At 44.1% G+C, this 25,311-nt stretch overlaps 2 protein-coding genes across 3 annotated transcripts in view; both read right to left on the bottom strand.

Moving 5' to 3' along the window:
* Positions 1-1,163, bottom strand: part of tesk1a (testis associated actin remodelling kinase 1a) — a 62,316-nt gene extending 61,153 nt beyond the window's left edge. For both annotated transcript variants that reach the window (XM_074693037.1, XM_074693030.1), the window contains exon 1: positions 986-1,163. The gene's annotated coding sequence lies outside the window, so the exon portion shown is untranslated. The remainder of the gene's footprint in view (positions 1-985) is intronic.
* Positions 1,164-19,141: 17,978 nt separating this feature from the next.
* On the bottom strand, positions 19,142-24,225 carry LOC141807052 (zinc finger MYM-type protein 1-like). Its single transcript, XM_074692825.1, has 3 exons — positions 24,199-24,225; positions 19,820-21,106; positions 19,142-19,585 (listed from the first exon to the last, which is right to left on the bottom strand). Exons 1-3 carry the CDS (start codon positions 24,223-24,225, stop codon positions 19,142-19,144), a joined length of 1,758 nt encoding a protein of 585 aa, XP_074548926.1.
* Between the last annotated feature and the right edge of the window lie 1,086 nt (positions 24,226-25,311).

The raw sequence follows: 25,311 nt of genomic DNA, 5'->3' as shown, positions 1-25,311 counted from the left end.
TTGGACCATCCTGCATGTTCCCCTGATTTAAATCCAATAGAGAACATTTGGGGATGGATGGCAAGGGAAGTTTTTAAAAATGGCCATCAGTTCCAGACAGTTAGTGAAACCATCTTCACCACTTGGATCAATGTTTGGATCAATGTTTCCAAAAGCTTCCTGGAAACACTCCCATCAAGCATGCCCAAACCCATTTTTGAAGTGATTAACAAGAACGGTGGAGCTACTTGTTACTGAGTCCTACTAAGGAAAATTTTTTGTTCTGGTTTGGAGATTTTTTTGTTATTTTATGAGCGATGGTCTTAAACTTTTGATCAGCTGATAAACAGCCTATTTCAGTTTACTTGTTGTTTTCAATAACTTACTTTTTCAAAGTGCTTTTTGTCACACACCCCTCCTTGCTTTTTTATATTGTTGCTCTTCTTAAAACCTTATAAAGATCCAAATGAGCAGAAGTAAATTCTAGCAATTTTTCAGCCAGTCTTAAGATTTTGATCAGGTGTGTATGCTACAATGACAGGAGGAAGATACAAGCAACTGCCTCCCAGAGTCTCACTATTCTTGACTGTTTCAGGGTGGTATATAACAAATACTTCATACAATCAATGCTGTTTCAGGTCTCTAGAGAAGCCATGGATAAACCAAGGGGATCTATAAACGTTGTCGATTCTCAATTGAGAGTCAGTTTTTCGAGCCGACTCGTTCGCGCATAGCTCATCCATATCCTCTGGATAACATCGACCTGCTCAGATAAGCCGGACTGTTCGGCTGAGAATTATTTACAGGCCTCGTTAAAAACGTTTGAGTTCAACATTAAATTTTACAACAGCAGCTGAAAATAAAAAAAATAAAAAGGACGCAGCTGAACAGCTGAGAATTTGGCGTAAGCCGCACTAATTTTTATTTTGAAAAAATGAACCTCGCTCTCGTTAATAACGGGACCTGTAAAAGACGGGCAGGCAGGGATGCGGGGCTGGCAGCTTACCTTCCTCCCCACAGCGGTCTGCGTGGAGATGTCGATGTTGAGTGAAGCGTTGTTACTGATCAGTGGTCGGAGACTTCACTCGGCAGCTCGGCGGTGTCTGCTGCTGATAATCCCGTCTGGATTCCCTCCCGAAGAGCCGCTGGCTGGGAGAGCTACCATAATGGAACAGCCGGAATCAAGCGTGCTATGGCGACACACCGAGCTTCCTTTTAGAGGTGTCAAAATAAAAGAGTTTAGAGCAGAACATGCTGGCTTCACTACATTAAAACGCATTTTCTGACTACCATCAATCATCAAGTGGAAAATGCAACAAAGGTTTTGAAGTGTTACTGCACGGAACATGTTGTCTAACTTTGACAACATGGGCAAAGAAAGAACCTAAATAGAAACATATTACATCCAGAAATTACAACATTGACAAAATGTCTGAAAAATTACCTCCTATAATAGTTCATAAAACTTCGTATCCAGTTCCCTGATGATCAGTGAGATGTTCCTTTGACCGTTTCATTCCTTCAGGCTTTTATTTTGTGGATGGCGTCATACTTCCGGTGTTGTGTTTGCCTGACTCTGATCGCCTTGATGGCTGACACACTTCCTCCAGCGGCTCTGATTGGAGCAGACTGGGAGGCAAAGCCGAGCTTTGGCGGCTGCTCCAGAGTCAGTTCACTGTGAGAAGAAGAGGAATGTCTCACCCCATGAACCCGATCCGAGACCAGCTGCCGGACCGGAAGTGGAGCAACGGCGGTGACACATATTTTAGCTCTAAATAAAAACATGAGAAAGCCGATAAGCGCATTTAAAACGATGGAGATGTCATCTTTACTTGCGTGTTGATTATTTGCAAAGTTACCTTGACAAAAGGGGGATTGACCTTTGAAAAGTGTGAGAAAAGAAAAATTAAAAAGTGAAATCCTCCTCCTGCTCCTCCTCTGTGCCCCTGATGATTTTCCTGCGCACGTTTGAGGAAGTGATGATGGAACTTGTCTTTATTTATTTATTTATTAATTTATTTATTTTTTTATTCCACAGCTTCATTTCATCATTGCCTCAAACAGAAAGCTCACAGGCTCTTGTCACCTTGACTGAACAAACACATCATTCATGAAGAGCAGTGAGGATGCTGTACAGCTTTGCTTCTGTCTTTAGTTTCATGATTAAAGTGAAAACGTCATCTCAATGACGTCATTTTTTTTTTTTGCACCTGGCAGTGCAACACTGTTTTTAATTCGATTGTATCATAAATCTGAGTCACAGTTAGATCATCCATGTGAGGACAGACGTGTAGTAACATGGTGACTGACATATTTTAATTAAAAGACAAAAATAATTGGAGGATATATGGATGCTGTACTTGAGTTTATCCAGTGAGATTACATGCACGTTACAAAAAAAGACGAAATTCTGATACCAAAAAGGTTATGAACATGTGCATGTGTTTTTCTTGTCTGTTTTTATCCTTTTTTTTTATCTATACAGGACAACACTTTGTTTACAGCTGTGGTTGTTTGAAGTTAACTATAGTTAAAGGGTTAGGGTTATACCTACTATACTATACCTTTACAAAGGTGTAGTATATCATATTTTTTAAGTATTTCTTACAGTGGTAGCAAATCATACACATAGTGCACTGACACTGTGATGTCCGTGTCCTGTATCAGCAGCTAATAAGTAAACCCAATCATACATTTCGTTCTGAAATGAGTGACTGGACAGGAACCACGAGGTGTGACGATCATAGACTGTAAAAAAATGGACTCCATCTTGCTCGGTTTAGAGTGAGGTCTCCACAAAAACTGCTCCCCCTGGTGACTGGCTGCAGTATAGGTCATAAACCCCGCCCCACCAGTCATTCCTGATGGGATGTGCTCAAACTTTAAAAAATTAAAAAACATCTTAGAAATGTTTCCCACATCCACATGCCGTGGCTTTATGAAGGTTGTATTGTGCTTCATTGTGTTCAAGTTCTCTTTTGTATGAAAAAAATATTTTTCAGTATTTATTAGACGTTAAAAAAATGGGTTGTACGTCACTTTTCACGATGATTGACAGCTGCTGTTCTTGCGTAGTTTTGTTATGAACAGCAAGTACGTCGTAAGGAGCCCGAAAGGAGGGATTAGACATTCATCATGATTTAAACCTTCTGATTGTGGAGAAAAATGATTTGTTCTGCAGTGAATTGTGCTAACGGACACAGATCAAAGGGATCTTTGCAGTTACTTGTGCTTTTGGCTGCAGGGCTTAATGTAAGTCTGAGTCTTGCAGTAAACATACCATTAATATAAGAAAATGCTAATGAAAGCATGTCAAAGTATTTTTTCTTGGTAGAGTGAAAAAAAAAAATTTCAGTATTGCGAAATGTTGTGCAAGCAAAAGATCCACTGACTGTGTAGGTATGGACATGATGTTAGTTAAAAACATAACTGATATGATTATTAAACCATTTTATATATATATATATATATATATATATATATATATATATATATATATATATATATATATATATATATATATATATATATATATATATATATGGCAGACCTGATCAGCTGCTGAGGCTACCGGATGGACAGAGGGGCTAGTGAGCAGGGAAGGGATCCACCCAAAACAAACCAAAAATCACCCCCTTTCACACGTGACACACACAGGCGTGAAGACCAAATCCCAGGGAAGCACAGCACACAGAAGGGGGGGATACCGCCACCCAGCCACCAGCACCACCACCGGCCCTCAGCAACTGAAAAGGGAGAAAACAATTAGTAAAAGTAAAACAATAAAGCAAACAAACAAATAATTCAAATATACTAATTAATCTCAAATTAATATAACTAATAACCCAAATCAGAACCTAATCCCAGATAGATCAAAAGAAATGAATTACACACTGAAAAGAAAACCCACCAAACACCCCAAAAACAACTAAACTACAGATAAAGCTAAAAGAAAAGAGTCAATTTAAACTAATTAGACACACCAACTAAACCTATATGAATTAATAATAAAAAAGGGAAATAGTTCTCATTCACCACACCCTAAAAGAGGATAAATCTAATTCAGTCAGTCAACTCACGTTTGAATTGTTTATTGCAGCAATACATTTAAGTTTGGGGCCCAGGCTCCAGCCTCATCACTCCTAGAACATAATTTTTTAATAGCAGCATTGAGGAGTGATGAGCAAGACATATAAATCACAATCCCCCTGGAGCCTGCAGGTGGTTGCTGGGGTGGTGGGGGGATGACAGAATACACGACAGCACGACTGCAGTACATCAGAGGCATTGACAGGCAGAGAGAGAGATGGGACGTTCAGTTTAAATAGACCGCCAGATTGAGAGGCAGAGCATGTGATTGGAAGATTGTTATGACGAGAAAGACATGTGATATGTGCATAGGGGAGCAGTTGTGAGCAGTTGTCTGCCAGAACTATCTCGCAGGCTCGCTCCGTTTAAAAGAATGCAGAGTGTCTCATCGAGAGAGGAGACCACACAGTCAGTGCCCGGCTAGGCTAAGTAGCCAGCGGTAATGTATAGGCAAGCAGCAGCAGACAGAGCAGGAGACAGTCAATCAAAGGACTTAAAATGCAGCAGGAGCGACAAACAGCAGCCTCGAAGCAGTGAAGCGTTGAAGCAAGGCAGTTGTAGCTTCGAGACAGTTAGTGGAAGCCCGGTAGACAGAACAGCAGCACTCCAATCAGCTGATGTAGCATCGCCCTCGCAGCAGCAGGTACTAGGAGTACTACAAAGTATACCTATTAGAGATGCCATATTAAACATTATCAAGAAAGCTGACAATGATAGGGTTGAACGCGACATGGGAAGATTGACATACCTTTAGCAGCAGCAGCAGCAAACACGCGCACACACACCTGAGAGGAGGGAGCGAGCGAGAGCCAGGAGCTACGACGTCTCACCTGTGACCAAAATAGCATTAGCCCGCTACGAAAATGCACTCTAACGCAGAGAGAGGGAGAGCGTGAGAACTCACCACAGGACACCGGAGACGGACACCGGAGACAGACACGCCAGGGGCACACCAGTCACTCTGCAGCCCAAATAAAAGCTATCAACACAAGACCGAGGAGACCAACAACTAGCCCGGTAAAGCCATGAACACATTCCTGCAGCAGCCACACACGACCCGGAAGTGACACGGACAGAAGGCAGAAAGACAGAGGCTGGGGCAGAACCACTACTTAAATACCCTCTCCCAGCCCCATGATTGGGTGAAAAGTGAAACACCTCGCATACAGAAAATGTGTATTTCTATGCTGCTACATTCTACCCCCCCTTCTTGCATCGTCGCCCCGACGATCGACAAACTAAGACCAGTACAACTAGCTCCAAGGTCTAAACAAAGCAGACATCATGGATGCAGAAGCAGAGGGGTTAGCAGCCGGAGTATTTCTTGTTGGCCGTGGGACATGATGTACATTAGAGTGGTGGCCTGCAGTTGACCGAGGGGTCCGACGAGGGGCCGCATACTCAGAACCAAGACAGCTAACGAGGGGAACAGCGCGAGATGTAGATGCTTCCTCAGACAAAGCAGCTGAAGGAGCAGACAGGTTTGGAGTGTGAGTCGGGTTTCTGTAGTTACACTAGTAGAGGGCATGACAGAAGTAGCCACAGGAGACTGTTGTCCAAGAACCAATAAGTCATATTCAAATGAGCTTTCCTCAATCAGTGGCTGTTCCACAGGCTGGGAGGCATGAGAAGAGGCATGCTTGGGGGAGTCAACACTAACCACAGCCTTCAACATGGTATGATGGACCTGTTTAGCCTTTGTCGGGTCATCTACTGGCCCGATTGTATATACTGAGCAGCCTTTGCTAGGTACCTTTAGCACTTCGTACCTCACAGAACTCCACCGATCTCTGGTCTTGTGGGGCCCCCTTGCACTGAAGTCCCGCAAAAATACCAACTGGCCCTCACATAGCGGTTGACCTTACACATGCTGGTCATGGGCGCGCCCCTGACGATCAGCAGCCTGCTGCAGCCGTTCTTTCGCACCTTCAAATGCCACCTGCAAACGAGCCTGGTGCTCCTGGACCCACTCATGAATCCACCCACCAACCCGACTGTCAACTCTACCTAACAGGAAATCTACTGGTAGTCGAGGCTCCTGACCAAACATCAGAAAGAAAGGGGACTCTCCAGTAGCCTGATGGGGGGTGGTGTTATAACAATAGTGGACCTGGGGCAAACACGTATTCCAATCCCTCTTTCTAGAAACTGGCAGTGTGCGCAGCAAATTGTGGAGTGTGCGGTTGGCCATTGGCCATTCCCTTCTTGATGGTAGGGAGTGGTGCGGGATTTCATAATACCATATAAACTACACAACTGCTGGATGAGGGCACTTTCAAAATTACGGCCTTGGTCAGAATGCAGCCGGGCAGGGACACCAAATTTGTAGAACCACTTAGACACCAGAACCTTAGCCACAGTGGCCGCACGCTGATCCCAGGTCGGGATAGCTATAGTATATTTACTGAAGACATCTGTCATAACCAAAGCGTTCTCAAAACCATTCTGGGCAGGCTCCAGGGTGGTGTAATCAATGGCAAGAATCTCATTAGGGCGTGAAGTCTACAGATGACCCATGAAGCCATAAGCTGGGCATCTTTGGCAACTTGACACCTCTCACAAGTCTGACACCATCTAGCCACATCAGTGGACATGCTAGGCCAGTAGCATCGGGATCGTAGAAGTGCCAGCGTTTGCTCTACTCCCTGATGCCCATGCTCCTGGTGGGCTTTGGTCAGGACCTTGTCACAGAGCACACCAGGCAACAACAGCTGAAACACGGCTTCAGCACCTTCGGGGAGGAACACCCAGCGGTACAGAACCCCATCTTCCTCAACCAGTCGGTCCCACTGCCGCAAAGCCAGTGTGGACCGAGACAACCGTGCCCACTCTTCACGACTGGGACGCTGTCTGTTCTCCAAAAACTCTAACAGTTCCAAGATCACAGGGTCAGTTGAAGGGCGCGTAGTTCAGAGGTGGTGCACCATGGCATGACTGAAATGACAGTCAGAGTTACCTCCATTTTCCTCAACCTCAGGGCTTGTTGCAAGGGCTGAGGCACAGCAGTACCTGGAAACATAGCTTCTACATCCTGGGGGCCTGGTGAATGCTGTCGGGACAATGCGTCAGCATTCCTATTAGCTTTACCTGACCGATACTTGAGTTCAAAATCAAAAGAGGCCAGCTGGGCTGCCCACCTCTGCTCGGTGGCAGCCAGTTTAGCAGAGGACAAGTGACTTAGGGGGTTGTTATCTGTATATACAATACACTTGTTACCCAGCAAATACTCTCTAAACTTCTCTGTCATGGCCCACTTAAGGGCCAAGAACTCAAGCTTCATGGAACTGTAGTTTGCCATGTTCCTTTCTGTGGGCTTCAGGCCTCGACTAGCATAAGCTATCGGCCTCACCTTTCCTGCCTGCTCTTGGGAGAGAACCGCTCCCAAGCCACCATAGCTTGCATCCACCTCCAAGATAAATGGGAGGGAAAAGTCTGTATAGGCAAACACCGGTGCAGTGGTGATCCTAGTTTTCAACGCATCAAAGCTCTGTCGACACTCATCAGTCCAACATGTAGCAATGCCGCGATCGGACCTCTTACCAGCCCTGGTGTTGCCACACTCGGCTACAACCTTGTGCCAAGGGGGTGCCAGCTTGGCAAAACCCTCCACAAACCGCCTGTAATAACTGGCGAACCCAAGGAAAGAGCGTAACTCCGAGACAGTAGCGGGAATCGGCCATTTGGCGACCACTTCAATTTTGCTCGGATCTGTAGAGACGCCCTCACCAGAAATCACATGGCCCAAGTAGCTCACTCCTCTCTGAAAGAAGGAGTTCTTACTGGGCTTTGCCTTGAGACCCTCCCGCTGCAATCGACCTAGGACCAACTTCAGCCTCTCCAGATGTTGTTCTACAGTGGAGGAGAACACAACAATATCGTCCAGATACAACAACAGTGACTGACACTGCTGATCGCCAAAGATACGCTGCATTAACCTCTGAAAGGTACTGGGGGTGTTACAGAGCCCAAAGGGCATTCTGTTCCATTCAAACAGGCCGAAGGGTGTGCAAAATGCTGTCTTGGCCCGGTCAGCCTCTGTAACTGGGACTTGGTTGTAACCACTAGCCAAGTCCAAGGTCGAGAACCAGCAAGCACCAGACAGAGCATCCAGGGACTCCTCTATGCGTGGTAGAGGGAAGGCATCTTTACGGCTTTTACTATTAAGCTGTCTGTAGTCAACACACATGCGAATAGAACCATCTTTCTTCCTCACCAACACGATGGGAGACACATAGGGGCTACTGCTCTCCCGAATGACCTGGGATGACAGCAGCTGGTTGATGTGCTCCTTTATGACCTCGTACTCAGCGGGTGGAATACGCCTATAGTGTTGCCGAACAGGAACATCATCAACCAGAGGGATGTCATGGGAGATAAGGTTGGTACAACCAAGGTCTCCCTCATGGGCTGAAAAGACAGGGGTGTACTGCTGAAGCACAGACCTCACCCGACCTTGCTCCTCAGCAGACAAGGAGGACAGGTCCATGTCCTCCAGCTGCTGTTGCACACTGGGAACAACTGTCTGAGAGGACAGGGTGGCCACACCTGATGGCACCTCAGTGACCCCTGCAGGCAGACTGATCACATTCACAAAGTCCAGCATGCCAACAGCTGTGCGGGGATGCAACAACACCTCGGTAGTGCCTACATCAACAACAGGTATGTAGGCTGTACCTTTGACTACTCGGACCAGGGCAGGGGACGCAAGCAACTCAGCAGGCAAACCAGAATCAGAGGGCTCAAAAAGAACAGTGGAACCAGAGTACTGCGCTGAACATGTGGCAGCCACAACTTTCATGGCTCCGCCAGGGATCCGCCAGGCCCTCTTACCCCTAACCTTCACTTGTCCTGGAACGTCACGAGGGGCCCGCGTTCTGTCAGCACGGCACTGCTGCAGAGCCTGCATAACAGGCCTGGGGGCCTCCAAAACACAAGGCTGCAAAAACAAAGCAGCGCCATGTTGCACAACTTGTGCAACATGATAAGACACACAAGAGGACACACAAGAGGACACACAAGAGGTAATGAGGGTGATGGCATCACCCTCATTACCTCTTGTGTGTCTTATGCGTCTCACTGTCTTGTTGCCAGTTTGTTGTACTTTACAGTCTTTATCCCAGCCTTCACTCACAGTCGCAGTCAGGGTGCGTCTCAGCGATAATTTCATGCCGCCTCTCTCTTCTCTCCTCTGAGGCACCGGAAGTACTTTGAGTCGCCATTTTTAAGGCTGCCCCAAAGCGGAGGGGAGAGGAGGGAGGAGACTTATTGGAGGAGCCATCATCGAGAAAACAGGAGAGCTGGCTTTGCGGAAGTCTTTTCAGTGACAAACATGCCCCCATATGGAATATCACTCTCTGATTGAACGCTGCAGCAGTTCAGACTTCTCTACATGAAACTTCACAAACACAACAGAGTTTGATGAGGAAAAAAAAAGAGCTGAAAACAGGCACTGAGGATCGTTCCGAAACTGATCATAAAGCTGGTAATAAAATGTTGTAAGTTTAAAGCACAAAATACTGAACACAACCATCATTGAATCAACATGACGGATGATTAATACTGAATACTAAAATTTAGTAAATAACATCTTCCTGCGACACAATAAACTTGGTTTTATTAATACGTTTCAGAGTTCACGATCAGATGTGATCTAGGTAAAGGATAAATAATTCACAAATCTAACAATTACACATTTTACCGGTAAAGTGATCCTCGAGCTTCTTAACTGCACACAGAATAAACAGAGAGCAGGTTTTTTTCATGGCAATGTGTTTCTTAAACTGGTTTCAGGAACAGACAAAGCTCTGTTACTGTTTATGTTTTATCAGAGTTGTTACAGCACACATGTGCAGACACACAAACAGCTGTTAGAGCTGAACGACGGATGATCCAGAGGTGATCAGCTGATGCCATCATCAATGAAACACGTTGCTTCATGTGACGCTCTGGAGGAGAGGATGTCCCATTGCTCTAAAAACGAATCTCCTCCATCTTCGCTCCTCTCTTCATATCCTCGCCTCTCTCAGTGCATCTCTGGTGGGAGGGACTAAGATGCAATTGAACGACGCAAATGGAGGAAGGAAGGATGGAACTTTATTGCTTTGAAACGCACCTCGAGTTTTGCAGTGTTCTGATCCTTGCCTGCCTTTTTTGACCTTACTTTTAGCCCCATGTCTGCCTGTTTCTTCTGCCTGTTTTGGACCGCCTTTTGTAATAATAATAATAATAATAATAATAATAAATTTTATTTATATAGCGCTCTTCAGGAACTCAAAGACACTTAACAACTGTTAAAATCAATACAAGCAATGAACAGAAGTCAAACAGAAGTCAAACAGAACAAAACAAAACAAAACAAAACAAAACAAAAAAACAGTACAATCACAAGTTAAAAGCTAATCTAAAATGGTGATTTTTTAACAGAGATTTAAAATAAAGAGAAGTCGGAGCAGTTTTGGATTTACGTGGGGAGAGAGTTCAAGGGAGTGGGGGCAGCTATGGAAAATGCTCCGTCTCCCCAGGTTCGGGGCTTGGTTCTGTGAGGGGGAGACATGAGGTTGGTGTGTGAGGAACGGAGGTTATGGGAGGGAATGTGGTGGTGGAGGAGGTCAGTGAGGTAGGAGGGGACCTGTGGTGGAGGGCTTTATGGGCGAGGAGGAGAATTTTAAACTGTATGCGGAAGGTGACAGGAAGCCAATGGAGATGTTGGAGGACGGGGGTGATGTGGTCACGGGAGCGGGTGCAGGTGAGGAGGCGTAAAGAAGGCTCTTTGTGTAGCGAACTCTGCCTGGACTCTGATTATACTCTTTTTTGCCCACTGTTTTGTGTCTTGCATTTGTGTTTGTATTTCTGTGCTCAAGTTCTTAACACTTAAGTGAGCATAGCCCTGAATAAAAACAGCAGTAAAAGGCAACATACACATCTATGCAACAGTAATATTAAAACAAAATACTATAAAATGTTTTGTTTCATGGTTTCCTCACATATTGTACATACTATTTATGTACTATTGTACTATCGTACTATTGTATGTACTATTGCAACCCCTTCCCTGTCTCTTTCTCTTTTAGGACATGCTCTTGAATCACTTACTGGACAGGCTGTCCATAATACTTTCAAGTCTCCTTGACCGAGCCCCACTGGACCTATGTGGGTCTTACATGAGTACGAATTTCTATGACTCCGGTAAAATAAAGTATCGATCCAGTGATATTGACACACAGAGACCCGTATTTGTCCATGACTCCGCATCTTTTTTGAAAACGGGTCTACAGGTGCATATCTGTGTATTCGTCTTCATGCTGTACTTGGTATAAACCGATAAGTCCGGAAAAGACGGTGACCTCATAGTACCCCTCCTACTCCCCGCCCCCCAACCCACGATGTCACACACAACAACAACAACGATGGCGACAGGCGGACTGATTCTGGAGCCTGTACTACGAAGCTGGAATAGCTCTTAGAGAGACAACTTCCAGGATAAGTTTCGGGTTTTCCGTACTACGACTGTGGATTATCCAGACACGTTGCCCCGGTAACTGATGCTGAACGCCAAACCTGGGCTGTTTCCCAAAGCCAAGGTACCTTGCCTTGCCTTGGTCTGATGTGGGCGTGGGGTGGGCGTGGGCAGGCATCCACATCATCAGTCGCTGCCCAAGTGCTGTTCCAATGTTCATGTCCTCCGGAGGCATATGTCCTCCGTTTGGTTAGCATGTGGCTAATTGACCAAGGATACACAGGTTTATCCTTCGCTGCCTTGCCATGGCTATAAATACCCAACATGCAACGCGTGAATCTACAAAAAAGGAAAAAAAAAATGGAAGGAAAAGACGCACCAGCGGAGGCGCGTGGTAAATTCCAAATTAAATGTAAGTAACAAAATACACCTCTGAAAATAACAACTTATACCATGTCCACCACTTAACTCTTTTGTGTGTCACTCACATAACTATAATTACTGAGAAGCTGCACCTGCAGAGTGTCAATGATGTGACAATAAAAAAGCAGAAAGTGTAGAAAAGTGGCAAGTTATGACAATATTTGAAGCCGTCTGAGCTCCTCCCACAATATGCCTTTGTAGGCTGTTCCATTAGCATCTCCTTTTGAGCAGAGGCAGGACACTTGCCTTGGATTGGAAGGAAGTGGCTTCGGAGGCACCGCCTACCAAGGCAAGGCAAGGCAAGGTACCTGGGCTTTGGGAAACAGCCCTGGTCCAGAGCAGGTTAAGTTCCAGGATAAGAGCTCACAGGGTGTGACAGACCGCCCGCTGACCAATTGGTTCTCTCGGGCGGGCATGAAAGACCACTCAGTCACCAATTTGCTCAGCCGGAGTGAAGTCCTCCGGTGCGGGACCGCCCCCTGTCTTTTTGGCCCACCATTTTTTCTTATGGGCTGTGAGCAAACGATATCTTACTGATTATCATAACTGAGACATTGTCAGGGAAAAGTAGAAGTGTGTGCAAATGGAATCTTTCATGACATGAAACTAAATGAAAAATACCAAAGAGAAATTCAGGAAATTCATACTGACCACTTGGAAGGATGCTTTTATATCTATTTTTTATGGGCTCCCACGTCATTTTTTCCCCCACTGCTATTGCATCTGCAATACAAATTGCCTATAATGAGCGTTTTCCTTGGAATTTGTAGGAAAGTTGACTCTTTCTAATTATGAGGTCGGATATGATGCTGATCACACACACACTGACTGACAACATTAATGAATAAGGACCTAACTGCCCGTGTCGTCACGTGATGAGATAGGTCTATTAATATCAGCATTTTGGAAATTTACGCATTCACAGAGTCGGTGATTTTTTGCAGCAATCCCTCCAGCCTGGATAATACTGCAGTACTCCTCGTATTTTTTGCAGGATTATTAGCTGCTCCTCAGCCTTAAAGTAGGCTGCTCTCTTCTCCATTGTGGAAAATGCTCTGGGGCCGCTAACCACGCCCATTTAATGTGTGCGCGCACAGCTCCCAGCCAGATTTACTTATTGAGTTGATAACGAGCTTTGTAGTACAGCAGATCTGGATAACGGAGATCCGGTGAAGTTCAGCGAGTTGTCACAGAGTTATCCTGGATGACTTAATCCAGCTTCGTAGTACAGGCCCCTGATATTGTTCCAGCAGCTACAAATATTGCTTCCACTATTATATCAACATTTTCTCAGAGAGCATGAACAACACCAGCTATGGCAACAACAACAAGTGCTCATGCAGAGACGCAGCATGTTACGCGTGCATGAGCACTTACAGTGATACATGTTTTGATGCCGACTCCAAGATGATACGGGGCCGCCCTCCTGTGAGGAGGGCCCTAGACTATCAAGAGTTAATTTTATTCAGTGCATTGTCAAGCCAGCTTGACACCGCACGAGCTGTTAATCATGCACTTACAGCTTTGCATCACCTAGTGACTGGTCAGAATAACAAGGAGACCTGTGCAACTGTTGTCCTGGAGAGGCAAACTGGGGGGTGCCCCAGAGTTGTGCTCAATGACGACGACCGGTATGTAACTCAGCTTCTCAACATGGGCCTGTCAGTTCAGTGCATTGCAAAGCTTGTCAGGGTTTCTCAGCGGACTCTGCGCAGGCGTATGAATGATTGGGGGTTGTCTGTAAGGGCTCTGTATAGTGAGCTTACTGACGTTGAACTTGACAACCTGGTGTCAGCCCTCCACTCTACTAACCCACATGCAGGATATAGCATGATGCTGGGACTGCTGCGGGCACAGGGGCACAGAGTGCAGTGGCAGAGGGTCCGTGCAACAATGCACAGGGTTGACACTGCAGAATGTAGTATTGAGAATGTCAGAGTTGCGGTGTGCTGTGCAGAGAGCATACTCTGTCCCAGGCCCCAGATCATTGATGCACATTGACACAAACCACAAACTCATAAGGTAATCATGATTTTTAACTCCTCACCTCTTGATAGATTTTCCAACAATGTAAAAAACAGTAATAGATGATAATGCCTTTTTGTCCCCTCTTATTTAAAGTACAATATAGTACTTTTTGGAGGGATTGATGGATTCTCAAGAAAGACATTGACTATTGAATGACAAAAGCCTCATTTTTCCTTATGTACTTGTCAAATCCAGAATGTAAAACCTACTTATATATGCTTTAAATCATTTGAAGATCAGTTGATTCATGTTTTATCCATGATAAGAGATCTTATTTCTTGAAACTGCCCTCAAAGGGTTACTTTTTTTTTTTTTTGTTAAATGCTTGCAGGGCAGTATTGGAATGGAAATTTAAGCAAAAAAGTAGAAAAAATATTGATCTGATGTGTTTTTAGAGCAGTTAAAAGTATAGTAGTATTTTTTTCATTTATCTATATTTAGGCCATTTTAAGTAATAAAAGCATTCAAAACATTTTCTACCATTTTTAAGAAATAATTGATGTAATAGAGGGTTAAAAATCAATGACGCTACTAATCTTTGACATATTGAAGACTATAATGCCATGTAAAAAAAAATTCTGTCTCTGATCATATTTCATATTGAAAAATATGTCATTTGATGCTGCACCCTTCCCATAATCCATCCAATATTTCTTTTAATGGCCATTAACAGGTTAAATGTTTTTTTTTTTTTGTTTTTGTTTTTGTTTTTTTTTCAATGCTTGGTGATTTTGAAAAAAAGCAGAAATGGATTAAGAGATCAGAGAAAGAAAAAAAAAAGTAGAAAAAAAATTGATCTGATATGTTTTTAGAGCAATTAAAAGTATAGTGACTTGAAAACAGCCATCACAGTACATGCCTAACTTCTTGAAAAAAAAAATGATATTACAAATTAAATGAAAGATGATTAAAAATCAATGATACTTCTAACCTTTGACATATCTAAGACTATAATGCCACGTAAAAAAAAAAATTGTCTCTGGTCATGTTTTTTTTTAATTGAAAAATAGGTCATTCGATGCTACCCTTCCCATAATCTGTGCAATATTTCTTCAAATGGCCATTAAAAGGTTAAATTTATTATTCATTTTCCAATGCTTGGTAGTTCTGAGCAGGGCAGAAGAGAATTAAGATATATAAGTGAAGATAAAGTAAAGAAAAAAATCGATTTGATATGTTACGAGTATACGGTAAATTTGTCCACAGTGATCTTTTTACATTTTGAAGAATTTGAAATCGTATTTGCATAAATTATGTAAATTAAGCTTTCTGCCCAAAATGTATTCAAGTTGCTGCAATACAAGAAAAGTTATGGTCAAATAACTGAGATTATTTTTAATATATTTTTTGGGCATTCTGTGCCTTTATTGATAGGAGAGAGACAGTGGATAGGCTTGTTAAAGGGGGTGAGAGAGTAGGGGAAGACACTCTGCAAACTGGTCACAGGCAGGATTTGAACCTGGACCAGCAGAAGTTTGTAAGTGCCTGGTTGCTAACCACTGTAACGTAGGTCAGGCTGGGACCTGGTTTCGCAGCTCTGACCTGGTCTCCAAATTAACCCCCCCCCCCCCCCCCCCCCCCCCCCCCCTAAGGAAGGAGAGGTAATACAGCAAGTTTTGAAAAAACAGACCTCTGCGCTAAAGTGGTTTTCTCCCGAAGTCTGCCTCATCCCTTCTCTGATGTTTGCAAGACTGTAAAACATTAAGACATCGCTGTCAATTCAAAGACTTTTCGTTGACACCTGACGGACATGTGAAACTGTACAAACATCCTGCTCTTGGAGAGACCTCCCAGCCTCCATCTCGTATTTTGTGACCCTCGACCTTTCTCTCTGGGAACAAGAGAGAAGGAATGCCAAGGGGAAGATCTGCTTCCCTCCTTCTCCTAAAAACAAAGACTCTTTGATTAACACAGTTGAGAACAGCACAAAAATAATGTTTTTACACAAAGACTTACATGTACATCTTCACCTTTGCAAACATGTACTGTGTAATGAAAATCATTGATAATGTGTGTGTGTGAAAACTGCTGTCTTGGAAACATATCCCATTGTAACATCTTGATTTTTATTTTATTGGGTTCTTAAAGAGGAAAACCTGTCATGTTTAGTCTTGATGTGAAGCTTAAATCATAAGAAATGTGATTTTGACTATTACATGTGGGAATCTCTTTACAGTTTAAAGTTATAGTTAGTTAATAATCTCTGGGACAATCTGATCCACGTGCAGAAAGATGAGACGTGGAGGGGCGTCAGCATTAAGTGACCTTACTGACTCGGCGGGAAAAGCTGAGTAAAACTCCACTCCAGGACAAGAACATTGGCTCTTTCTCTTCATCCTTCTTCGCGAAGGCTCGGCTCTCTCTTTTAATCCTTCCTCCTGAAGGCTCTCTCTCTTCATCCTTCTACACGAAGGCTCTCTCTCTTCATCCTTCTACACGAAGGCTCTCTTCCTTCCTCCTTCTTCGCGAAGGCTCTTTCTTCATCCTTCATCCAGAAGGCTCTTCTCCTTCTGCACCTGAATCTTCACACGTACACAACTCAGCACCTGCTCCAGACTCTCCAGGCTGAGACTGAGTCACCTCAGCCCGACTGCGTCATCTATTGGTGCCTGGGTCTCTCCCTCATGTGCTGACGTCAGGAGACGAGCGCTGCTCACTGCTTTCCCTGCAGTGGTTCTCTGCCAAAGTTTCAACCCGACGCCCGGCATCATCGCCGCTGTTCCAGCCGCTACTGTCGTTGTTAGAATCGACTCTACGGACTCAACTCATTGGACATCACCTCCGTGACGCTCAGATGACCTGCAGTAGGCCTCTAGCCTGTCCATCACCCCTCAACGGACATCCGCAGACATCTGCAGCGGGACCCAGTCACCTCTGTCGCCGCCTCCGCTCTCACAATCGGCCTCAGAACTTGCGTAAGACTATCTTGCATTTATTGGTATATCGTGGTCAATGCCCCAGAGATCTTGGGTGGGTTAGTGAGATTTATGTGGGTTGGTTTATGTCCTTTTATTCCATTTATTCCATTATTTATGATCAGTTTCACTTTCCATTCATCAATGTATTTATCCTTTTATATCTTTTACCTGTTCATTTATTCATGCACATATTTCTTCTTTTAGTTAATAAATAAACTTTTCATATATAAAGAAATTGGTTTCTGTCTTTGTGTGGTTGAAATTAACGACGTCTGTACACCGTTCAAAAGAATTCACAATTGATGTAGCGTCCTTTTGTTATTGAGACTTGATAATTAATAATTCTATGAATTATTAAATGACAAATTCTTACAGTAAACCTTTCTAGAGTTTCCCTGTTTTCTCCAAAACTGGGTGGTGCCCCGACTTAAATTTAAACTCACATATTGTAAGTTTAGATGTCTTTTGAAAGTTAGCTATACTTTCGCTCCAGTGGAATGCTGTTAATAATTAATTAGTCATTATCAGTGGCGTGGTGTGGGGATTTTTTTTTTTTGAGGAAGCCAAGTGAGACAAAGCCTCTAATCTGTATGATTTTTAGGGAGTGGGGTACATAAAATACTTTGTTGCAGCTTGTATATCGCTTTTTCATGTAATGGAATAACCTGTTAGAGCGCCCAGAGAGCGCTCATTTTACTTACTTTGAACACCGACACACACCTTTCACTCCCCCACCCTCAGTCACTCATTCACACGCGTACATTGTCCTCTTGACTTAGCTTAAATGTATTATTAATTTACTCAACCGCCCACTCAAACGCACAACCGGCCGCTTCATGCACACTGCTAATGTGCTAACCTCGCTGATTTCATTCAGTGGCTTGATGATGATGATGATGATTCTGTCATTTGATTGGTTTGAGGCCAAAGACAGGGTGGCTTCCCTTGACACGGTCTTGGCCAATCACAGGTGAGTAGTGTCATGACCGCAGCCTCATCTGATTGGTTATTTATTTATTTTTTTTCACCAAGGGACGCCAACTCTGCTTGGCTTCCTTGCAGGCAACAGTGTGCAGTATCATATTTTCACCACTTATTCACAGCATAACATTTAGGAGGGCGCTGTTTTACACATTGTAAAATGCTCAATAAGTAGAGGAGAGAAATAAGGAGGAGATGACAGTGACGAAACACAGAAGAATTATCGAAACTGTTATAAAGGAGTATTTTCATTAAAACACAGCTACAGTCTGAAAAAAGTGATGAAGCATGGCTTCCCATGGCTTTTACGGTTGCTAGGCGCTACCCGAGTAGCTGCCTGTTGCAGCAGCTCTCTCGTCTTTGTCCGTTTCTTGTAATTTTTTCGTCTCTTTTTCGTCATCTTTGTATTTGGAGTGGATCATCACTTTGTATGGTTCATTGTCGGTCACGGACACCAAACTTTTTGTGGCTTTATTTTTTACTACTTTTCTCCTGTGTTTGTCTGGAGATCCTACATGTAACCATGGCTGCATTGTTTACATGCGCAATTAGCTGTTAGCAGCAGTGGCGGCCCGTGATAAAAATTACCGAGGAAGCCAGCTTGGACAACGAATTTAATTCAGTATTCACCTGTTATTTCCATGCAAACAATGTAGCCTACTGTTACAGTACTTTTATTCTACCCACTTCTCATTCATTCCAGTGAAAAAAAAGAGGACAGCATGTGTGAGAGACAGTAAGCCTGCGGGGGCGGACGTTCTGGAGAATATCTGAACCGAACTGATCTCTGGAAACGGCTTTTGTTGGCGGCAGAAATGACTTCGTCTTTACAGCGCACTTTTCTTGAAAACGGCACAGAAAATAGTTGGACAGGAAAATGTGCGGCTTCGTGTGGATGTAGCCTGAGTTTGACTGACTTATTGACTGTTTTGTTGACATTCCCTTTAGCGCAGCTCCATCTAGTGTATGCATAACGCAACCCCAGCCACTACTATAGCTTCTAATCTATGCGCCCTATAATGCGGTGCGCCCAATATATGAAAACAGTTGTCAAATAGGCCAGTCATCGAAGGTGCGCCCTATTTCCGAAGCGCCTTGTAGTGCGGAAAATACGGTACATTATGCATAAGAAAAAATGTGACAACTCTGTCATCAAAAAGGCCACGGCGGGCCATGGTGCTGTCCACGGTGCTGAAGCTGGACAGGTACAGGGGCATGGCAGCCCATTTGTCACAAGATGCATACATTTTTTTAATGTAACTCACCGCTACTTGAAGAGCAATGGCATTCTTCTATCCTTCATCGTGGCAAACCGAGTAGTGATTCTGTCATATAGCTCCCCGCGGGACTTGAGGTCTTGTGTGACAGAAGACTCCATGGAGATCTTGGCCAAATGTCCCAGTCTGTCTTGTCCACAGCTGTTTCTCAAGTAGGTTTTGATCCTTTTCAAGCAGGAAAAGGACCTCTCTGCAGACGTGCTTGACACAGGTATGGTGAGCATCAGCCTCAGTAGTTTGCAAACTTCGGGCAAGGCAGAGGTCAGTTCATCTTTAATGAGCATCTTCAGGAGCTCAGCTGGTGGCTTGTGAAAGAGGGTATCTGCATAGATGACTTGCAGCTCATTTCTCAGTCTCAGTTCATCAAAAACTGGGTAGGTTTTAACCAACTGAGAGATCTCAACCCCCGGGAATCCTGCAGGCTGGGAATACGTCTTAAATGACGCATTATCCAGGACACAAAAAAAACTTAGACACTTCATGTCCTCAAACCTGTGTGTCATGTGCTGCACAATACCATCAAGCAGCTGGAAAAAGAGGCGTCGGTAGGCATCCACAGGCCCTGTGTCCTCATGTTCCCCATCCGGAGTGACTCCCAGCTCAAAATCTGCCCAGGCCCGGCAGCGCTGCTTGCGTCGCAGCTAGTTTGGCATCCCAACAGCCTGTACTGTCTCCTCGTACAGCTGATTGAAGGTTTCGGTGCTCCGGGTTGCTTTTAAAGCAGTCAAAGTGCCATTGACTCTTTCCTCACATTTTCTAATGGCCAACGCTCTGCTCTGAAGCACCTGGAAAAGGGGCTCAGTCAGACCAAAAATCGTCTTGAAAACCCCAAGCATGAACATGAAATCAAAGTCATCCAGCTTCTGTCTCAATGCCGAGCTCTGTGCTATTGCATCCTTGTCCCAACCAGGTTCAGCTGTGATCCGATCCAATGCAGTGATCAGTGATCCTCGGCCCTCATGCACTGCGTGCACTGCGCGGCTTTTAAAGTTCCACCGAGTGGTGCTGCCGCCGGGCACGCGGATGCTGTCCACTTCTTTGAGCAGTGCTGTGCGCTTAGGTGAGCGGCTGAAGAAGTTGTGGAAGGAGTCGAGAGAAGCAAAAAACAGTCTTGATTCCCGAATATTGCTTGTCCCCTGAGCCAAAACTAAATTAAGTTTGTGTGCATAGCAATGAACAAACAATGCGTGCCGACATTTTACTTTTACGAGCGCCTGAACGCCTCCTCTCTGGCCACTCATACAGCTGGCGCCATCATAAGTTTGACAAATCAGCTTTGTCTCGGGATTGTAGCTGCCAATTGTTTTCGTCACCACTGCAGCAATGGTTTCAGCATCTCTCTCCAGACTAATATCATGGAAACCAAGAAACCTCTCACATATGATGCCGCTCTCGTTTACATAGCGGACTATGACTGTCAGCTGGCACCTGCACGATATGTCAGTGGTATCATCCACCTCAATGGCTATGAATGGAGCAGCATTTATTTCTTTATCAATTTCTTCCTGGATGACATGAGCAGTGCTTTCGATGATGTCATTCTGAATTGTCTTTGATGTGCCGGTAAATGCGGTTGCTGATGATAAATGCTCCGCCATGGTGGTGTCAAATTCGGCAAAAGTCTGCACAAGCTCCATGAAGTTTCCCCTGTTGCCGGAGCTGCTGGTCGATTCACTGTGGCCCCGGAATGCCTGCTCCTGGCCTCCGAGATATAATACAGCAGCAATCAACCTCTTCAAAATGGCACGGTTTTTCTCCACCTGTTGGTTGTGCCTCGTTACGCTTATTGCAGCCGCTTGATCCAGTGCTTCATCAATCCGTACTCGTCCGAAAAGTTTAAGTTTGAGCTCAGATGTTATACGGCCTCTGGACTTTGAATGCCTCTCCATGGCCCTCGCGAGGTTGGCCAGATCCACGAATCCTGTGGTGCTCAGGGGTTGTTCAAGGAGCCTGATCTGTCAAACAGCAGACATGGCCAGCAGAAAAGCCGGTTAAGCCTGGCACTCCCTGTTAGCCACTCGTTTCTAGCATAGTTAGCTTCACAAAAAGAGCGGACTTTTCCATCGGCTCTGCCCTTCGTTAAGTGGAGCATTGGAGTCGGCCTACCGTCCCGCTTGACCTTTAGTTGAACCTCAAAAGGAAGTTTTTTGAAGTCATTTTTTACAAAAAAATCAAGATCTTTGTCACCATCCATAGCTGAACTTTCTGTGTGGGCTAACACTGACACTCACACTGGCGCCGGCACAGTTGAATCAGTGTGTTTATTTTTTCGTAACGGTGTGTTATTGGCTGGAAGCCAGATTCGATCTGGCCTCCCTCATATCTTTTTTAATGATGCATCAACCAGTAAGCGATGAGCCTTGCTTCAACCTGATTGGCTAATACAGGCTGTTTTTTTTTCTAAGGGAGGCAAAGTGAAGCGGGCCTCCGTGCTGACTGACAGGGCAGAGGGCATGAGACACGTAGTGTAATACACAATGAGAGCTTGACAGGAGGGCGCTGTTTTGCTTCTCACGCTAAGCCAAAGCAGAGGTGCGCCAATGTAGTGTTTTGACAAGGAAATGACAATATAAAATACATTGTGGTTAAGCTTGTTTATAGGCTATTTTTTTTCTTTCTTGTTATATTTTTTGGGGAAGCCAGGCTTCCCTTGGCCTCCGTGAAAAACCGCCACTGGTTAGCAGCCTGTAGCATGTCAATGCTAACTAGTGTAGGGCTTGATGATTTCCCTCGAGCTGAGGAGGAGGCGGTGAGGACGAAATGCTGGTTCTCGGATGTGAGCTGGGAGGTGACGACGTGGACCTGTCCTTCCATCCATCGCTGTTGGGAACGTGGAATCTCGCTCCGGGGGGTGGATGAGCTAGCTGTGCCAATCCAGCGGCATCATGCTGTTCACGGACGTGGCTGACGGAGCAGACATCGGACGCCGCGACACATCGGAGGAGCTTCGCCTGCTGTGAGCAGACAGGATCCAGGAGACAGAGACTGAACAGACTGCTGGGGAGGCTCAGTCCTGGACCCTGTGGAGGTGGAGACTGGCTGGGCTGGAGAGTGGTGGACGAGTGGTGGACGAGTGGTGGACGGGATGTCGTCATCTAATTTCTTATGGACATTTTTGCACTTTCTATACTCTTTCTTACTTATGTTTTCTTAAATGCTGCGGTGACTCCTGAATTTCCCCTCGGGGATAAATAAAGTATTTTTCTATTTCTATTCTTTCTTCTATTCTATTCCCTTGGCCTCCGGGAGAAAACGCCACTGGTCATTATTTGACACCAATTCACGCTACACCACTCAGCCAAACCAGCACCCCAAATAACAGAAACTTTTACTCAAAGTGGTTGTTTTCAACCCCAACAGTCCACAAGGGTCAAACAAAGAAAATGGTGCTTTTCCGCCAAAACAAGGTTTCAAAGTTCTTGTTTGTTTCACTGAGGATATGATTTTGTCTGCCTTGTTTAGGGTTGTCTTGATTGTAATAACTAGAATGTTAATTTCAGTGAAAATGGTAACAGGCAGCTATTTAACCCTAGCATTTCAAGTGAAAGTGATTAGTGTTGACATAACATAACACAGGATCACATTGTTCTTTAACTGTAAAAAAAATTAATCATCATTAATTTTGAAATTAGAAAGAAGAGACGACACTCCAGAAGAGGTCAACTGAAATCGTGACTTTTTAATAATGACCTCAGAATCCTGTCGTTGTTGAGTCAAATGAACCCTTTAACACAGCTTGCCTACAAAAGTCCAAAACCACTGTCATTTGTTGAGATGCAGCTCTCCAACTGAAAAAAAAGATCTCCATAAGAGCAGATATGACCAGGCAACCTGAGGGTGCGGAAGCATGTGGATGAAGTTGGATGCTGTCCTCGGACAACCTCCACCTTCATGTCAGTCATGGGTATTTCCCATCCAACCTAGAACTTAAAAAGCTGCTTCATTTTTTCTTGGGATGCTGAAAGTACACAGAAGCAAAGCACAACACAGATATGTCAGATAAGATCGGAAACTGAGACAATCAATAGAACAATAAAAATTAAGCTACAGCTTTAGGGGATAGTATGGCTCTTCTGATGTCAGTTGTATAAGGTGCTTGTGCCTTGCACCTGGAGAAGGAGGGAGAAAGGTGGTCTTTGTATTTGTAAGACATGCCACTATTCAATGCAGCACTATGCTCCACCCTGCATACACTTTGCACTATTTCACTAAACAGTGGGCAAGCTGAAGTCCCTTATTTACATCTCATCAGGAGAGCTCAACTCTGTCCTTAAAATCAATAAAAAAAAACTATTTAAAAGGCACACTTCAAAGCAGATGGGTTTTGAATGCAGCATACCTGTTCTCACAAATTAATGCAGGTACCCAATTGTTCTATGTTTGCAATCAAGTGGCTACCCATCATCTGTGTCATCCCCCAACTCTGCATCCTCTGGCCATCTGATATGGTCAAGAAAGATCTAAGGAAGAAAACAGAGCGATCGTGGTAACTTTACAAAAGGTGTGTCATCACTTGCAGCCATTCTTGTTAATGTTAGTGTGCTTGTTGGTTTCTGTCAACACAGGAAGATCCCATGCCAGTGCTAAGTCAATTATGGCTGCTCTCTGATCCTCTGTGAGTGTACTGTGTTTGCTGCATTCTCCTCCTTTCTTGTCTGAGCCTTGATCCTCATAGAGCTTTTGAAGAAAGACAAGAAAAAGCAAGATCACTCTCAAATAGTAAGTTAAGATGTATTAGATAGAACTATAGTGTAGTCAAGTATTATCAAACATGCAAATGTTAGCTTGTGTATTGGAAGCATCACACTTAATATAATTTTGATTTCAAAAATCAGAGCAATGTGGTATATACTTTGATTTGGGGACATTTACATACTTGTGCTAAATTACCTTGTAAACATTTTTCAACATAACACTAAGCTTAAACACAACTCTGTTGTCTATCAGGATGTGAAAAAGAACTTTAACATTTAACATTAATCAAAAAGTGGTAAGAACAAAGAAAACTGTACCACCAAAAGTATGAATTTCTCCTGTATAGACTTACAGGTTTTAGAGTCTCCCTGACATCCATGTCTGCCACATCTTCAAGGGTAATTGTAGCCGTCTGTGGATCATCACCTAACAGCACATGAAGCACTGCTGGACTGAACCCAGGCAGACGAGAGCCACCGTGTAGAAGAGAATGACCAATCATCCTTCCTGCCACAACAAACATTTCACTCTAAACCAGCACTTGAGAGGTTGATGGGATTAGATGGTCAGCTTGGCCCTCAAACAGCAGAGCCCCAGTTGCATTTCCTATGAAGGTAAATATTGAGCATTAAGGGTGTTACAAAAATGACATTTCAGTTATTACATCTGTCAGACAGTTCAGCAGATAATAAAGAAATACACAAAATTCATTCATTTTCTGAACCGCTTATCCTGTTCAGGGTCTCAGGAGGCTGGAGTCTATCCCAGCTTTCATTGGGCAAGCAGGGTACACCCTGGACTGTTCGCCAGTCAATCACAGGACTGACACAGACGGGTACACAGCCTTTCACACACACACACTCGCACCTACAAGTTTTTCTCTACAATTTAGTGTTCAATTAACCCTGATGAGCATGTATTTGGACTGTGGGAGGAAGCAGCAGTGCCCAGAGAGAACCTACGCATGCACAGGAAGAACATGCAAACCACACAGAAAGGCCCACCTGCCAAGCTGGAAATCGAACCCGCAACCTTCTTGCTGTGAGGCTGCAGCACTAACTGTTGCGCCATCCGAAATACACAAAATACTACATAAAAAGTTCACGTGTATTGTGCATTTACACAGGATTTGGTTTTGTTGGTTTATTTCTTGAGGATATACTATGAGTCTAGGTTGAGAGAAAACTCAACAAGTCATGCAAAGTCAAAATGTGGCCTACAGCAATTTACAAATTTTATGTCAACGCCCATAATAGATTCACATACCACTGTAAAAAAGAGGAAACTACATTGGTGCTGCCAAATTGTACAGGCCTACATCACATTCTACAGACTGAAAAAAAAATATTTGTTTGAGAATAATTCATTTGAATAATTCATTTGAATTATTCTCATCTCTTAAAATAAAAAGTTTTTTTCCCAGAACTATTAATGTTTAGATGGGGAAAAAAACCATTTCTTTAAG

Source organism: Halichoeres trimaculatus, unplaced genomic scaffold (assembly GCF_033239565.1).
Source record: "Halichoeres trimaculatus isolate MK-OKI-2021-1 unplaced genomic scaffold, fHalTri1.1 fHalTri1_scaffold_2, whole genome shotgun sequence".
Taxonomy (NCBI): Eukaryota; Metazoa; Chordata; class Actinopteri; order Labriformes; family Labridae; genus Halichoeres; species Halichoeres trimaculatus.
This window is presented reverse-complemented; position numbering and strand designations above follow the sequence as displayed.

What these genes read in the sequence shown, in the direction of transcription:
- LOC141807052 (XM_074692825.1), bottom strand. Translation starts at nt 24,225, where the DNA reads ATGGATGTCAGGGAGACTCTAAAACCT. An exon ending in TCAGGGAGACTCTAAAACCT is followed by an intron (nt 21,107 to 24,198) that starts GTAAGTCTATAC and finishes GCTGTTTGACAG; the next exon opens with ATCAGGCTCCTTGAACAACC. An exon ending in ATCAGCTGTACGAGGAGACA is followed by an intron (nt 19,586 to 19,819) that starts GTACAGGCTGTT and finishes GCGTCATTTAAG; the next exon opens with ACGTATTCCCAGCCTGCAGG.